The sequence below is a fragment of the Lepisosteus platostomus genome, chromosome 10, assembly GCF_059453375.1.
Source record: "Lepisosteus platostomus isolate fLepPlt1 chromosome 10, fLepPlt1.hap1, whole genome shotgun sequence".
Classification (NCBI taxonomy): domain Eukaryota; kingdom Metazoa; phylum Chordata; class Actinopteri; order Semionotiformes; family Lepisosteidae; genus Lepisosteus; species Lepisosteus platostomus.
Window position 1 is genome coordinate 12663008 of NC_142620.1, and position 16799 is coordinate 12679806.

At 42.9% G+C, this 16799-nt stretch overlaps 1 protein-coding gene across 1 annotated transcript in view; it reads right to left on the bottom strand.

Annotated features, from left to right (window-relative positions):
- sos2 (son of sevenless homolog 2 (Drosophila)) overlaps nucleotides 1–16620 on the bottom strand; it is a 53574-nt gene extending 36954 nt beyond the window's left edge. Inside the window, exon 1 of the mRNA XM_088648262.1 lies at nucleotides 15386–16620. Within this exon, the coding sequence (XP_088504388.1) occupies nucleotides 15386–15502 (117 nt within the window). The 5' untranslated portion in view covers nucleotides 15503–16620. The remainder of the gene's footprint in view (nucleotides 1–15385) is intronic.
- Between the last annotated feature and the right edge of the window lie 179 nt (nucleotides 16621–16799).

The following is a 16799-nucleotide window of genomic DNA, read 5'->3' on the forward strand; positions in this document are numbered from 1 at the left end:
CACACTTTTCTAATTTACTTTTTACTATTTATCTGGTAAAGAAATTAAAAACCATATGGTTACTTATTTTAGTTTTAAAAAAAGGACCCAGCACCTTCCTTCCTGCTCAAGTCTGGGCCTGGTCAGTACTAGGATGGGAGACCAGTGTTGGTAGACCAGTAGGTGGTGCTCTTCCCTCTGGAGCACAATTCCATCAAAAAACAAATTCCCAGCAGGGTGCTGTGGAAGGTGGCAACTTTTATACCAACCATTAAACTGAGATCCCGACTACTTTGTTATTAAAGTTCCTATAGCACTTTTCAAACCAGTGTTAACGTTGGTTATCCTGCCACAGGCTCGTAAACTTCCAATAGTTACCCCTTAATTCAATTGAAGAAGCTATCTCGCACTTCTCTGCCTGATCAGCTGTGTAGTGGGACTGCTGGTGCAAAACGGCGTCCCCAGATTTTGTCCACATAAGCCTATATGTTAAGTGCTTTTCATATTTACCAGCTTTTCAAAAAAGGCTATATGAACACAGGGAATGATTATAATTATGACGTCGTGCTTCTTCCCTTCCAGCTGCGGCCGCAGCTATGGCTGCAGGGGGAAGCTCGAGCTCTAGGTGTATTAAGAAGAGAGATGCTTCAAACGCACTTTCCATTGCTCCACTTCTGCAATGTGAAAGAAGCGCATGACGCCAAGAAAAAAGGTGACGAGAGGAAGATCAAACGCAACCCGAGAGCGTACAAGACGGGTCGCCCCCGAAAGGCGTGAGTAATTATACACCTGTCGGCATAATGAGCCTCACTAGCACATAACCTCTGTGGAGGCAGGAGCTGACAGGCTCTTCCCACCGGTTCAGGGCACCTTGGCTGGTCTGCCGGCGGAGCTCGTTTCCTTACGGGAGCGCGGCAAACTAAAACAGACACACACCGACTTGAACCACGCGTACAGAAACAGCTCGTGACTCACGGGTTCAACTTAAAATCCGTCCCTTGCAGAAGCACGATGCTGACAAACATCTGTTTTTTTTTTAAGACTTCAGAAGTGATTAAGATACATTCTGTGCCAAAGGACAGGATTTGTAGAGGGACTGCACACTACAGGGTGCTCTGGGGCCAACAAATATTAAAGACGTGACTTTAAACAAGGAGTGATCAACTTCCTTGATAACACTGCAGCTTTTACTTTTATGGTCACAGAAGTGACATGATTTGTGAGGACATCTGGGAAAATTAACTTTTTGTAACTTATCTTGACATTGACCTACTTCAGGCAACAATGAAACAGGGAACGTTCAGATCACTGCATGGCTTGTGCTACACTGTGTTCCTGACAGGGCTGGTGCTTTCACCCCAGATCATTGCATTTTCAAAGCAATTAATCCAAACAGATCCCGCCCAAAAAAAAAAGATTCAAAAAACAACAAGTGTTGTGACATAAGTAAGGAACTTCAACACACTGGGGGGACAAAACTCCCCCCTTTTAAAGGAAATCAGGCATAGCTGACTAATGAATGCAACCACCCGAAGAACAACACTAAAAAAACAGAAAGGACTCGCATATAGGAACCTACAATATGCAGAACATTTAGTTGTACTAGGATGAATACTTACTAGTTTCATGTAGTAGGTCAGAATTGAGAGGCAGCCATTCAGCCCATTCACAATCTACATATCGACCAAATAAGTATAAATGTATTAATTTACCATGGTAAAATTTCATTAAGGTAGCACCACACAATAGCACAATACAATGTTTAGTAGAGCTCAGCACAAAGTCAGAATCATCCATCTGTGTCTTTAATCCACTATACAAGAACAGGGGTGAAGACTGAAGTAGGATTATCCAGTCTGAAGGTTTGGCGAACTCTTGAGATAGTTAAAACAGTCAAGGCTCTTGGAATCCTAGGAACACCAGTATATATTTCACTCAGCTACTGGGGACTTCATCTAGGTTCACTGAAATGCTCTCATGCAGAATAAAGAATGCTATCAGAGGGGCTAAATTTGAGGCAGCAATGACAAATTAGGAAGCCACCGGACGTTCAAGGCCTGAGTTTCGAGTGTTACAAAAATACTTCTGCCCTAATATGTAGCTCACATATGGCAAATGGCAGAAAACAACTATAAAGAATCCAGTATCAAAATTACAGTACATGCATTGTGGCAGGGTTGCTATTGATTTTAAGCCTCAGAAAAAGGAAAACTTAAAAGCATGAGAAAAAGGCAAACTAAAGCATTATGCCTGTATCTATGGAGTTCCCCAGAGACAGAAGCTGGCTAAGTATTTTCTTATGATCTACAACCGAGACATACACGATGATGTCCTCCTAGGCTAGAGGCTGTGATTACTGTTATTATGGTTCCAACGCCTTTTTTTAAACATAGCCTGATTATCTCTGAGCATGCATTAGACACAATCTTGGTACACTTTTGTTTCAAATAAACATTCCCTAAAAATGATTTTGCTGCGCAGAATAAGCATTACTCAATACCATCCTGTTGACATGCAACTGCAGCGGTTATGCAATAGGCTTGACTAATGTACGGTAGCCTCATATGTTTTACATGTCATTACAGTACTACATTTTCAAAGTTGTTTGGTAAAGACTGTCAATCTTTCATGCTAACTTTTTTTAAAAGTTGCATCTGACTGCAGTACAGCACAGAAGTATTTAAATGGAGCAAAGCATTATCAGAGTGTAGCGCCGCAGTGAGTAGTACTGGTGACTGGCAAAGCTGGGGTCCTGGGTTCAATTCCGGACCTGGGGTGCTATCTGTGTGGAGTTTGTATGTTCTCCCTGTGTTACTGTGGGTTTTCTCCGGGTGCTCTGGTTTCCTCCCACAGCCCCAAAACAAACTGGTCGCTGAATTGGCTCTAGGGAAAATTTGGTGTGTGTGTGTGTGTGGGGAATGGACTGGCGCCCTCCCAGGAAGTACCCGGCCTTGTGCCCGTTATCAGACAGGATAGGGTCTGGCTCCCCTGTACTGGAAGAAGCAGTCAAATGAGGAATTAGGAATTGTAACATTACGAATAGTTACAGTATGTCCACTGCCCTACATTGGGTTCAGATTAATTTAACACTTCTGAAAGCTTTCTGATTGTATTTGGCTGGCAACTCACACTTTCATTCAGCCTTTGAAGGTGACAGCTCTGAAGTAGCTGAAACAACATGGACCTGTGAGAATGAATGAGCTGAATGGATGGCAGTTGGCAGAGGTGTGATTAGCAAGGCTCACCGTGACGAACGGGGATCAACGCAATCTTAAAACTGTGTGAAAAGTGTTTGCCAATGCAATTGAACCCACTTCCTTAAACACAGACATATGCAATTTTCAGATTGCAAAGTCCAGAGTGCAAAACACACACAGAAGTGTCTGAGTGAAGTTGAACTAAATAGAAGAAAGGAAAAATGTTTGCATTCTGACTTATCGCAACACCCTCACACACAATTTCTCTCTGCATCACTTCAGAAAGGGACACTGTTTACCAAAACAAATGATGCAGTGTGATGAACTGCTGGAATGCAGGATGCAACTTTTTGAAAAACACTGACATAGGGTTGTACAGCAGTGTAATCTGGACTCATCAACCCATGGTCATTTGAACCCAAGGAGAGATAGATAGACACTTTATTGATCCCGTGAGGGAAATTGCAGTGCAACAGCAGCTTAACACAGACAACACCTCTGCCAACTGCCAGGCAGCCCTTGTAATTTTGTTCTCTGACCAGGGAATATACAGCAATGCTCCAGGTCCTTTGCTCTTCTGGAACTGAGCAGGAAAATTCTACTCCTTCAATTTCATGGAACCTAATGACTTCATAGATTCAAGTTCCATCTGAAACATTTACAGCCTGCAGCTGGACAAAGTTCTAAGAGCTACTGTCTTATAATTCCTGGGCTATATTAGTAAAATAAAGACCTTAAGAAATGTTTAGTTATTTCATAGATCCCCTTGTTTCTAGACTGAACAGCTGTATTATGGTCACAATCGTACACAAAGGTTGAAATTAAGTTTCTTAATTTCTTACCAGTTGGGGCCATATCCACACCGAAATGGGTACAAATACACTGAAGCATTGTGCTGAGAGAGAGCACTTGCAAGTCTGAACATGCAAAAGAATAACAAAAAAACAGAATATCAAACAGTAGACCAGCAAAACAACACTTTGAATCAGAGCGACTCAAATGTGCCACTAGAGACTCAGTGAATCACCATAGCTTTGTTCAAACGGCCTTCTTAAAAGTTGATATTAAGATTTCAAAAAGCATCAAATGCACCACTACATAATTCCATAACAACTCAACCATCTCATTTGGCTAGAAACAAACCTAGAAAAGGGTTTATGAATTGACCAAGTTCAGCAATGCTAGTTATTTTTATTTTAAAAAAAACCCTTGAGATGTGGTCTGACAAAGGTCAGCCTAAAGTTGAACATCTGCTTTGATGGATAATGAATAAAGCTTTCAAAACAAAATAAACCGGGATCACCTACAGTAACTCACTTTTGGCAAGGGTGAGTTTTTGACAGTACCTTGACCTGGTCAGATCTCTGACACTAAGCAAGGTTGGACCTTCCTGGTACTGAGATGGGAGACCCCAGAGGAAATCTAGATTGCACTTGTAAGCAGGGACCCGCCCCGATTGATCCTAGGCCTAGCCAAAAAAAATCAGTCTAAAGTAATTTAAGTAATTTAAGATTTTTTTTAGAGCTATCTAGCGCTAGTTTATTGGTTGATTAGCCAACATGGCAAAACAAATGCTCATATCTACAGTTTTTCAAAAAGCCGCCTGTAGATGACCTGACCAGTCCCGAAACAAATAAGACACATGAGATGCTACAGACATCTTGGGTTTTTAAGGAGTACAGCCTGGCTTCCAGAATACAAGTGTTTCTGGAACGCAAGCGGCAGTGCACCCGTTTGCTTGTAGCAGCTCAATACATGCTCGACCTGTAGGAGTTAAGCACGAAGAGGTTCTAAAATTTCCTATAAAGAAATTACAAGTTTTGGAATGCATGAATAACATTAAGATAATATTGACGGTTAGATTCGAGTGTGCATTTTACAGATAACTATTCAGATCGCCTCTAAATGCCCTACAGTATTTTTAAGTGAACGACGTTTACAGAGCTAAAATACATCCAAAGAATGTATTTGACGCTTTTATTAGCAGACCATTCTTGCAATTAAAAGTATGATGAATTGGTTAGCACTGTAATGCGACTATAACAATTCAGTGTTAAGTCTTGGGGGAAGTCACGAATTTCCAAATTAGGTGTCTTTTGGCATCGAAAACAGAATACTAATTTCGTGTGTTTCATACAAGTTTAAAAGCATCATGAAGGATCAAACAAGATCTTCAGAACTTAATATTTTAATACCTTCGCAGTTTTTATTCTCATGGCACCTCACTTGATATTACCCTTGGGGCGATGCATTTACTCCAGCCTCTGAAACCCAGACGTGCGTGCACGTTCTTCTGGTATGTCATGCCCAAGTCCGCTGAATATTTAAAGGCAAGGTAAAAGCTCCGTGAAGTTGGCCCCCCTACAGACAGCACAAACGATGAAACCCACGTCATTCGTTAGTGCTATGTTTGTGCCGTTGAAAGTAGAGTTTGTGCTGCTTTCGTTTCCGAAATATAGCGCCTTGTTTTTCCGGTGATCACGTGATCATGCACGGCGACTTTGACCTCCAGTGACCCCATCTCCCGAGCTGAAGCGCTCTGTTACAGTTTAGCTCGTACCCTTAGCATTTTGAAGACAATCAATATCCATAAACATGAGCCTCCTTAGATGTGAATAATACTAAGACGTGAGGCATACCAACAAGTTAACCATCTATGACATAAACCTGTGGTTGTAATGTATGTAGAATCACCGCAATTGTAAGATCCATGGTTTTTATTTTCTATGGTACGTTTTCCTTTTTTTCCCCTACCGTGACACGCTGTTGCCAAACGCGTAACTGTGGAATACCATCGCGACAAGAGCTCCTCAGCATGTCATGATAGGGACCCCATGTATATCGCGGCAGTGTATATCACGACTGGTGCCTTGCTTCCATGCCACCCTGGCACCGCTGTTGCAACAAAGGTCTCATATCAGGACATGATATACCCAGATAGTACGTGTCGCAATAAAGGGTCAGCATATCCTGTCCAGGGTATGTCCTAACGCAACATATATTGCGACCTGGGGGCAGGGCATTTTGTCGGGGTATGTCATATCGCGATATATGGGCTTCATGTCGCGACACAGGGGCGGGGAACTTCTGCCATGGTATGTCATATCGCGATATGCTGGCTTCATGTCGCGACATGGGGGCGGGGCACTTTTGCCGGGGTATGTCATATCGCGATATAGGGCCTTTCATGTCACGACAAGGTGGCGAGGAGTTTTTGGCTGGGTATGTCATGTCGCAATATGCGGGCTTCATGTCGCGACATGGAGCGTAGGCGTTTTGTCGGTGTATGTCATATCGCGATACATGGCGCCATGACAGTGATGCGCCAATCGCAATGGGTATCGCGATGTGATTGTGGTGCGCGCACTCCTATCGAGATATGCTATCGTAGTCGTGACCGCGCTGTGGATGCCATGACATTCTTTGTCTGCTATTCAGTTTTGACCTCAGTGCGACTTCTCTTAGATTGATCAGTAACTTGAAATGATTGGATGTGTTGCTGTATATCCAGCGTGCTCATACAGCACCACACGGTACACACAGAACTTCCGCTGTTGCGCTTTACCCAATCAGAGTGTCGATTCTCACTCTTCACCCAATCGCGGCCCGAACTGTTCGGGGTTTTAGCCAATCACGGGTCTGAGAGCTGTTCACGCTAGCAGCGCCGAGTGGATCGGCTTGTTTACTGTCAATGAGAAGCTATTTTTATAATGCTTTACTTATTTGCAAAATAACTACATTGGCTTATTTTTTAACGTCTTAATTGTTTCACAATATCCCTTCGAAATAAATATTTTTTTATTTGCAATTTAACCGTTTCCGCTGGTTTCTGTAATGAATACATGGTATTTGAACAATTTTAATCGTATGTTTAAGGTAGGGGAAACACCTTCTGCTTTGTACTTAAAAAAATGAATAGAAATGTAAATGATCATTATATTATTATGCTCGTGCTTTCAATTTTGTTTTTTATTGTTAAATTATATCGATCTTGAAACTAATACCTAAAAATGTGAATATGGGCTCTCGTGTTGTACCAGCGGTAATTTGGAAATTAGTGTCTCTTCACCAATGAAAGGAGTACGCAAGCAATACATTTTCGAGAACCCAATGAACTAACATAGTAACTCCTCCCTAAATGTAAAACTGTTTATTCGTGTAAAGGCTGCAAAGTCTGGGGTCAACTGATCAAAAGATCACAACTGGAAGATCTGGTGGTCGTGACTTTGCTTAGTGACGTCACAGCCAGGAAAAGAAGGCGCTCTATTGAAATATATTGAAACATCCACCCCACCCGACCAGACAGACTCGGAAAACAAATTGCCGAGTTTGCTGATACCTGTAAACTTCCTTGTAGATAGTCAAGTGATTACCAGAAAAAACAAGGCGCTATATCTCGGAAACGAAAGCAGCACAAAACGCTACTTACAGCGACACAAACCGGCACAAACGCAGCACTAACGATTGCGGTGAGTTTCACCGTTTGTGCTGTTTGACGGTTGGGTGGGCAACTTCATGGAGCAGGACAAGCAAACATGTCCGGGTCATTACGTTGCAGACTGCAGAAGACTCGACTTCACCTGAGGAAGTAACACAGGCACCTATACCTCATAGTATGTCTCAAAGACGGTGAGAAACTGATCACTTCTTCAGATTTTTAAAAAGGCGCACCGCTACTAAGTATTAAGACGTGCTCGTTAAAGCCTCTTGGTAAGAACATGCAATTGTTTTCTAGTGTTCGCTTTTTTAGACGACACCCGCAACTCTTCTGATTAGGGTATGTGAAAAATTTAATTTTCCTGCTCACACAAACGCACAAAAGACACCGATATTAAATGCAAAACCCACCGCCGCCCCCCACTCGGGCAAACAGAGGAACACAATTGCAGAACTGTTACTCTCGCACCGGTAACAGACGCTTGAACTCGGCAGACGGGGGTCACTGGAGTTCAAAGGCACCGTGCATGGTCACGTGATCACCGGAAAAACAAGGCGCTATATATCTTAGGAACGAAAGCAGCAAACGTACAGTAGCACTAACGAATGAGACCGGTTTGTATGTATATACAAGGTTCAGCTAATTCTGCTGTTTGATTATACTGCTCGAAGATTGCATGGTAAATTGGAGGGGTGCCCCTATGCTGGCAGGACGGTCAGTTAGAGCCCAGGCCACCCACTTTTGCACAGGCCCACCCAAAAATCAATTCCTGGCTATGCTCCTTTCTTGTAAGTAGTGTTGGTGGGCCAGTAGGTAACACTCTTCCACTTGGACTAGAATTTCCCAATCCATGCCCCATTAACAGGGGACAGGAGACAGTGTTCTGCAGAACGATGGTTTTCAGCTCTGCTTCTGTAGGGTCCTTCTTTAATCCATCTGATGCATCACTTAATTGCCTATGAGAGAATACCTGATCTCTAGTTGTCTGTTAAGACATTGTTTAAGTTCTTATCAAGGCGGTTGGAGCCTGTAATTATCATGACCGCTGAATGAATTTGAGAGATTCACACCGACTCCCCTTCAGATGTGTGGAGCCGTTCATTTCATAACTACCCTCTTTGACATGGAAACACTTCAAAAACTTCAAAACAAGGGGGAACTCCTCTCCCTTAAGAGTTCTTTACACCAAGCACATTACACAATCACTTACGTAACTCCTTCCCTCCACTCTCACACACCACAATCACACTATAAGGTGATCACCAGATCACGTGCCAGCTCTGCAATCGCACATTTCTAAAAATAAGTGCAGATGAATAAATGAAAAAATTAACACTAACCAGCCACAGTGAGGCCATTGTTTATACAGCTGTGCTGCCCATGTGGCTAGGTCACCAGTTCAAACCTTCAAACCGGGAATAAGACGGGGTGAGAAAGAACGAGATGAGAGCACAGACACAACAATGCTTCTGTCATGCTCTGCTGCCTTTCAGTTTCCAATCCCGATTCCGGTAACTGGTGACTGGCCAGGATACCATGGGAACACTGTTACAGTTTACAAACATCCAGGACTTTCACTCTGAAATCCAACTGAAGTGTGCATCCATGCAAAAACAAATATCGGGCTGAGCGATGGAATGACAGTGGAGCTGATCTGGACTCTCTAGGGCAGGGAAAAATTCAGCCGGACGCCAGGAAAGGAAGGGAATTCTCAAACACCTCATCATCTCTCGCTCTGCCCGGCATGCATTTGTCATTCGTGTTCCCTTGGAAGACTCGACTGCTTTCTGAAAAAAGGTTGGGATTTCTCCTATCCACACACACCAAAAAAAAAAAAGTTTTTCCACAATTAGACAGCTGCAACATCCTGTTCAATTGGGACTAGATTTGTCCTAAAACCCACACTTCCGGTGGTATTTGAGTGCAAGGGGTTTAGGCCACCTCCACAGTTATTTGTAATGTGCCAGGGTTAATTACTGGGAGGAAACAGGGGCTGTAACATGTGTTGCAATTTTCAGATTCTGTAACATTGCCATGCTGCAATCATGCAAAATGAAAGCTATTTAAATCGAACTCAGTAAACTAGTGTGGCACTGTTAAACAGGATCATCTACAGTTTCACAGCCTCAATACTTTCAGTTTGAAATACCTGTTCTAGATATTTTATATTCAGTAGATATTTAAGAATAAAGGTTTTAGTAGAGAGTAAAAGTACAGATTTCCTTCATTCTCTATCTTGTTTTTGTTTCACTGGAGCTCAGTTACTTCATTAACATAATTAGTTGGTTAAGAAATTGCTAATTTTTAAAATACTTTAGCAATGATTCAAAGACGCCAACAGTACCTAGAGCACTGTTGCCCACCACTGATCTAAGCAGGTATAATGGGCAGTGTCAGTTTATATGAATAAGGACATTCCGTTTGCAAATCATTAAATTATTAGCTCCATTACCTTTCAATAATCAGTGATGAGTAGAAAATGATTAGATGTAAGCATCTGGTGAGTGTCGACAGGTTCAAACACGCAGTAAAAACATTCCCACCAGAGGAGATTAAGCACTCAGCCCTTTTATTTTCTAACCTGTATTCAAATAGTCACTCTCTACTTAGGTCTGAATAAATACCTCATACTTCTGAATTTCCAGAAACAAAGACAATACAAAACCAGCTGTCACGTAACACATTACACTAAAAACTGTAATTAGTTCACTCAAGACTGGCTCAGCAAGATTAGATTGCTTCTTAATTGAGCTGATAGAAAAAAAACAGAATTCAGTGCATCACCGACTCAGAAGTCTAACAAAAGGAGTTGAATAAAAGTGAGAAAGATGTCCATCTTCAGGGTATCAAAAGAGAACATAAAATTACTGTACAGTGATAAATCTCACTTTTTTAAAAGCATTATAATAAACTAACACCCCCCTCTAACATTTTAATGGTACGAGGTATAGTATGTATGCAATTGGACTACTGTCCTGCGTAGTTCAACAATCATCTAGCAGCATTAAAAACATTTTCTCAAGAATTACATTTTTGGGTCCCTCTCCTTCGGATTATTCATGACTGACTGTGCCACTCAAGTGGTATTCTACTGTTGCATACAAATTCACCTGCAAAATCAGAGAGATGGCTGGATAAAGGTAAAGGGGTGATTTAACCTGTTGAATATAGGGCCTGGTGAAAATAAAGAAAAACACAACTGCATATAAAGAACACGTTTCATACTGTACATACCACCAGTAAGTTAGAGTAACACTCTAGATTTGCCAGCAGTGACGTCAAATTCAAATGTTCTATAGTGATGAAACAAGATTTTTTGCAGGCACCCATTATGTACATCAGTGAGTGTGGCACAGACACGCAAAATGTCAATCCACAAAAGACAACTTATGGGGAGGTCCAAGTGTGATGGTCTGGGTAGGAGCGTCTAGTTGCTATAGACACTGTTGTAATTTGCTTATGTAACTTCACTTGTTGTGATTGATGGCAACCTGACTGCATGTCACTACATTGATCAATTCTAGGAATCTCACTTGCTCCTTTTCCTGCAGGCTCATCCTGCAGTGGAAACACCCCACCTGGACAACACATGTCCTCATGCTGCTCATGTAACAGTGGCTTTCTGTGTGAAGTCAGGATGTGACGGTACAGGTCATGGATGTCCCCATCGCCACACCTGAGCTTCATTGAACACTTGTGGCATGAACTGGGAAGACATGTGGCATCTAAGGCTCAGAGACCAGAGAACAGGCACACTTTTGTCCAGGCCCTACGAGAGAAATGGGATAACACAAGCTTCCACAGTGGATACAGTGGTCACACATATTACCAGCCTTTGATGTCCACATTAGACTTCCTGCTGATGACAAATGTTAATCAGTATAATGAATCTACACATGTCTATTCAAATAAAATGGCAGTATGCCTGCCAAAGATCGCAATTTTGTAATTTTACAAAAAGATTGTAATTTTCCTGAAATCGCTGTGAATTTGCTTCAGCTATAAGGTACTGTATCTTTTGGTGAACTTTATCATTTTGAGAGTCAATTTCAAAATGGACATCTCAACTTCTCGATCTTTAAACTCCTTCTTCAGCCTTCTTTGGGAAGCTGAAATATAATCTACAATATCAAGAGAAAATAAATCCATTCAGAAGAAGGTACGCAGTTAAAGACGGTTTGACATGTCACAATGTAGGAAGGCAGACTTATGGCAATTAGCAGCAACAAACATTTCATCTCTTTGTAATGAGATTTATACAGTAGCTACTGTGCTGAAGCAATTATTTAGCCCATGATCAGCACTATGGTATTGTAGCTGGCAGTTCAAAGATTACTGAACACTCTAGACATGTCTCTGTCTAATGATTTCAGCTTCTGAGCCCATATGGGACCTATCAGTGGCATCTAATAAACCACAAACACAGAACTAGCACAAATGGATCCAGTTGTAAGAACCTCCTATTAGGAGAAGCTATGTTTGTTAAAGAAAACATTCCAAACATTTCAGGCAAATATAAAATCTGACAGGACAGATAGCCTAGTATTAGGCAGTTTTTCTAAGAATCATGCTCATAAAATTGAGCTTTTACCTCAGGGAATATATAAAATAATAATACCAGCCAGACAAAGGGATCTGTAGGAGACAAATGACAGAAGCAATTACAGACCTTGTCTTCGTATGATATCCAAACCACTCAATTGTTTTTTTTACCTAAGAAGGATATGGCCAGCAATGTTTTTTTTTAGCAAAGCACCCATAACATTACTAAAATAAACCAAGCAATCACTAAAACCCATCTGTAAAAAAGGCAATTTCCGTGCGCTACACTCCCAAAAGGATGAGGTTTTGGCAAGAACACAAGGGCGTCTCGGACCACGCTGGGGAATGTGGGATTGGCGTAAATGATACCCGCAGTGTGCCCTGGTGGGAAGGGGAGGGGGGGATTTGGACTGTCCCCGTTTTCCACAGGTCCTGCTTCCAGAACCTCTTCAACGGGCCGCAGGGTAGGAGGCTCTCGCACACCCCAGCTCTTTCCGTCTCCGCTCAACACACCACCCGGAGCACCAGGCACGGGTGCTGTGGTGAAGACGACATGGCTTTATCAGCGGAGCTGAGCAGCGGAGCGGATGCCAAAAGATTTGACCGGGGCCACTAGTATTCATGTTCCAGGCTTCATTTCACACTCGTTAAAAGTGACAGATTTACATCCGCTGTAGATTCTTTTAACTAGAAGCTGTAACTCTTTTCATTAGGTCACCATGGTTGTGTTCCCTTGCAGGTAAAGAGAACAGCTTGGGCTAAGTCCAGCACACACTCTGAATCCCAGCCTCCTGCCATAGCATCATTCAAAACAGGAAGCAGACAGGAAAGGTTCAACAGGCATTAACATCAGTTTCATGTTCTTCATGGACCCCCAGCTCTTACTGTGGCTAGTTTGTTGCCTTCCCCCCCCCCCCCCCCCGCAGTGGCACTTTTAAACGTGAAGGCTGCAAAACCAGAAAGCAATTTTTAACGAGATGCCATTTTCTGAAAAAACACAAGGCAAAACAAAAAAGTTACCACATCTTATTCTCGGCTTTTGCTCCTACGTCTGCTTTGGCCACAGAAGCTGCCTCCTGCGTCCCTCGGCACTACACGGGCATTTCTGCATGTATGTGGCCTTAGCTAGGTGCACGCCGAGCAACACAGGCAGAGGTGACAGGAGAGTCTTCATTCAATTCCGAAAGGGAAGAGTTTCTTCAGTCCGGTTTGTGTGTCAAACTATCATTTTCTTCTTCAACATGCATTAACGTCAGTTTCATGTTCTTTTTTCGCTAAACTGTCATTTTCTTCTTCAACAGGCATTAACATCAGTTTCATATTCCTTTTTCGCTATGCAGAAAAAGCATAGGGAGTTTTAGGTCTGACGTTGAAAACGGAGGATTTTGTTTGGCTTAGTTTTACAGTGGGAGCTGAATGATTACGCAATTCTGAACATATTCAACTCAGTAGCTGATGTATAAAGTTACCGCTTGGCACTATGCCTCCAGGTACAGATCCTCAATGTTCATATCGCTGCTAGCAGAAAAGGCAACTCTTATCCTCACACACAGCATATGAGATCTGCATTCAAAACCATAAAACACCATCAAGATCCTTCCTCCTCATCAATAAATGTGTACATGAACTGTCCCCTTACCAAACATTTATTCAAATACTGTTGTTTATGAACCCACTAGGTCTCCTTTCAGCTTTTGGATCATTTTATTCTAAAATAAAGATGTGATTTATAGATTTCCCCTGTGTGTTGCCTTCCTATTTCATTCTCTTTAAGATACCGTAATCTCTATTAATAATAACCTATCTGCAGAGATAAAATGAGGGACAAAATGTTCATATATACTGTATATATGAACAAGATCCCATGAAAAGCAATGGATGGTTAACACTAGAGACTGCAAGTACAAAAAGTCAACACTGCAGTCAATACTGCAGCCACACGAATCTTCATTCCTTAACTTTAAAGTCAGGGGTGGACAGCTAAGAACAAAAGCAGATTTGTTCAGTTAAAAATAATCAATTAGTGAAAGAGAAATTAGAGAATGCTGGGTTAGGTCCGTTACAGAAAAATCAGTTGTGTATCATAGTTTTGCACATCAATAAAAGTGAAGTCTCTTCACGCAATGTTTAGTTAAATGAAAAAAAAGATCCATGTCCGGCAACTTCGAACATACCCCTTAAGAAGTGCTTTTAAGACTTCCGCTGATCACTGTGTAGGGAATGAGATAAGAGGTTTGGACAGAGAAAACTTTCTCAAAGCAGATACAAACAAAAGTCAATGCTCATCTCAAATGCTTTTTAAGGTCAAAAGGAGGTCACTTCCCTCATACTGCCATTACGCTGAGACTGGTGCAAATGCTTTTTCGTGTTTTGTCGTCGATAAAAAAATCTAAAGTAAGAAATTGTTTATAGAGTTCAGGTGTTCCAGCACAGCGTTGGTGAATCACTTTTAATGCGCACGCGTTTAAAAAAAAAAAGCTGCCCTAAAACTTCAAACAAGTCAGACTGATCCATCCACAGAAGTCACAAGTTTGAAGGCAGCATAACAGAGCAGCAGATTACCTATAAACATGAAAGTATTTTACTAATGACAGACGAATGGCGGCACCCCGGCTGATCCGAACCGGTCCCTGGGCTGCCGATTAACTCAGTATGCCTGCGAACCCACATAACCGTCCATGAGGAGTCCCCCAGTCAGTAGCCGTTTCTGCTTCACGACAATCAAGGTGTTATTCCCGAACCCCCTTCAACGGACACTTAACGTGCATTATAACTGCACTTGATCCTTGTACGGCTACGTTCAGTCCCCGAACCCCCGGAGCGGTCGGGCGTGATGTGAACACGACGCTGTACAGCACCTCGGGAGAGGTGAGGTTCCGACCCAGAGCCCCAGCTCCGCGCGCCGCCGCTGCGTGAGTAGGGAAAAGGCGAGACTTCCTGCGCACGTTAACAGCACGTCAAGAGAGAGAGGAGAAGAGCCGTTTCTAAGCAGGTAACGTGCTGTTACTCTCATCACTGAAGGCCAGATATAGCCCCCGGTTTGAATTAAAAATATGCGGTCAACGGGAAATTATTAATATTGTAACTACGGGTGTATTAAGGCACGCCAAAGTGCTAGAAATGAGAGGCTTTCCACATCCACACCTATTGCCAATCTCAAAACAGCCCCCCAAACGCGTTGACTTTAGTATTATTACACATTACCCCCCCTATGGCTCCCATTTCTTACCTTTCGCAGAGCTAGCACGAAGAGGCCTCTCCATTTGTGGCTGTTCTCTTCACTGGAAAAGTCGTATATTTGCTGCGGCTGCATGGCTGCGGACGATGCGGCTCCTCGCGTTGCCATGGCCGGGGCTGGACTGCCCGCATCGGCCCCGGCTGCTCCTTCAGTGGGTGGGTCGGACAGTCCCAGCAAAGGCAAAAAAAAAAAAAAGATCTAGAAAACTGAAGCACAGCACACTCTGGGGAAAAAAATGAAGTTGCTTGAAATAAACTTGTTTGCAAAAAAAATAAATCCCAAGATGTAGCCAATAGCGGGGATCCGTGAACGGACGAAATGAGAACGGAATTCAAAGCTTTTAATATCTTTTACATATATAAAATAGCTTTATTCTCTGTTGTATCCTACGGGTAGCTAGTGAAAGGACCCCCAGCTCTTACTGTGGCTAGTTTGTTGCCTTTTCCCCCCCCGCAGTGGCACTTTTAAACGTGAAGGCTGCAAAACCAGAAAGCAATTTTTAACGAGATGCCATTTTCTGAAAAAAACACAAGGCAAAAAAAAAAAGTTACTACATCTTATTCTCGGCTTTTGCTCCTACGTCTGCTTTGGCCACAGAAGCCCCTTCCTGCGTCCCTCGGCACTACACGGGCATTTCTGCATGTATGTGGCCTTAGCTAGGTGCACTCCGAGCAACACAGGCAGCGGTGACAGGAGACTCTTCATTCAATTCCGAAAGGGAAGAGTTTCTTCAGTCCGGTTTGTGTAACAAACTGTCATTTTTCTCCGCCTCGGCCGACCGTGCACCCCAAAAACAAACTCCCGCACGCAGCGTGTTTCATTTCCCGCTGTCCCCCGTGCCCCCACCGCCGCCGCCAGAGCAAGGCTGCGCTGTAATCGGTGTTGTTGTTGTTGTTACTCCCCGACTCCGGAGGCACAGCTTCCCGTCTGTGAGTGCGGATCCATGTCTGGAAAATCTCGGGCGCTCACTAGCGTTCCCAGCGTCGCCGCTTCACACTTTCCTCGCATGCGTCAGTGGGAGGGGGGGCGAGAGAGGGAGGGACCGCCGGAGAGGTCGAGAGGAATTAGCCAGCTCCCCGAGAGTTTCCCCACTTCGTTTAATAAATGACAATAGAATAGTCAGCGCCTATTTGTTAAAATTAAAATGGCGCCAGTATCTAATATTGAAAGGAGATTTGTTGGAGGTGAATATAGAACAGGCTTTACTATACCAGAAGTCGCCACCTGATACCCGACACTGAAAAACATGTTGTTGTAGATGTGAGTCAACTAACCGTAACCGTAATCATTCTCCTAAGAAAGGAGCCTCTTTTTCCCCACCGAACACCTTCCCAAAATTAGGCAAACGATTACATGACGAATCAAAATAAAAAGGGAAGAATAACCAGCTATTTTCATTTCTCAC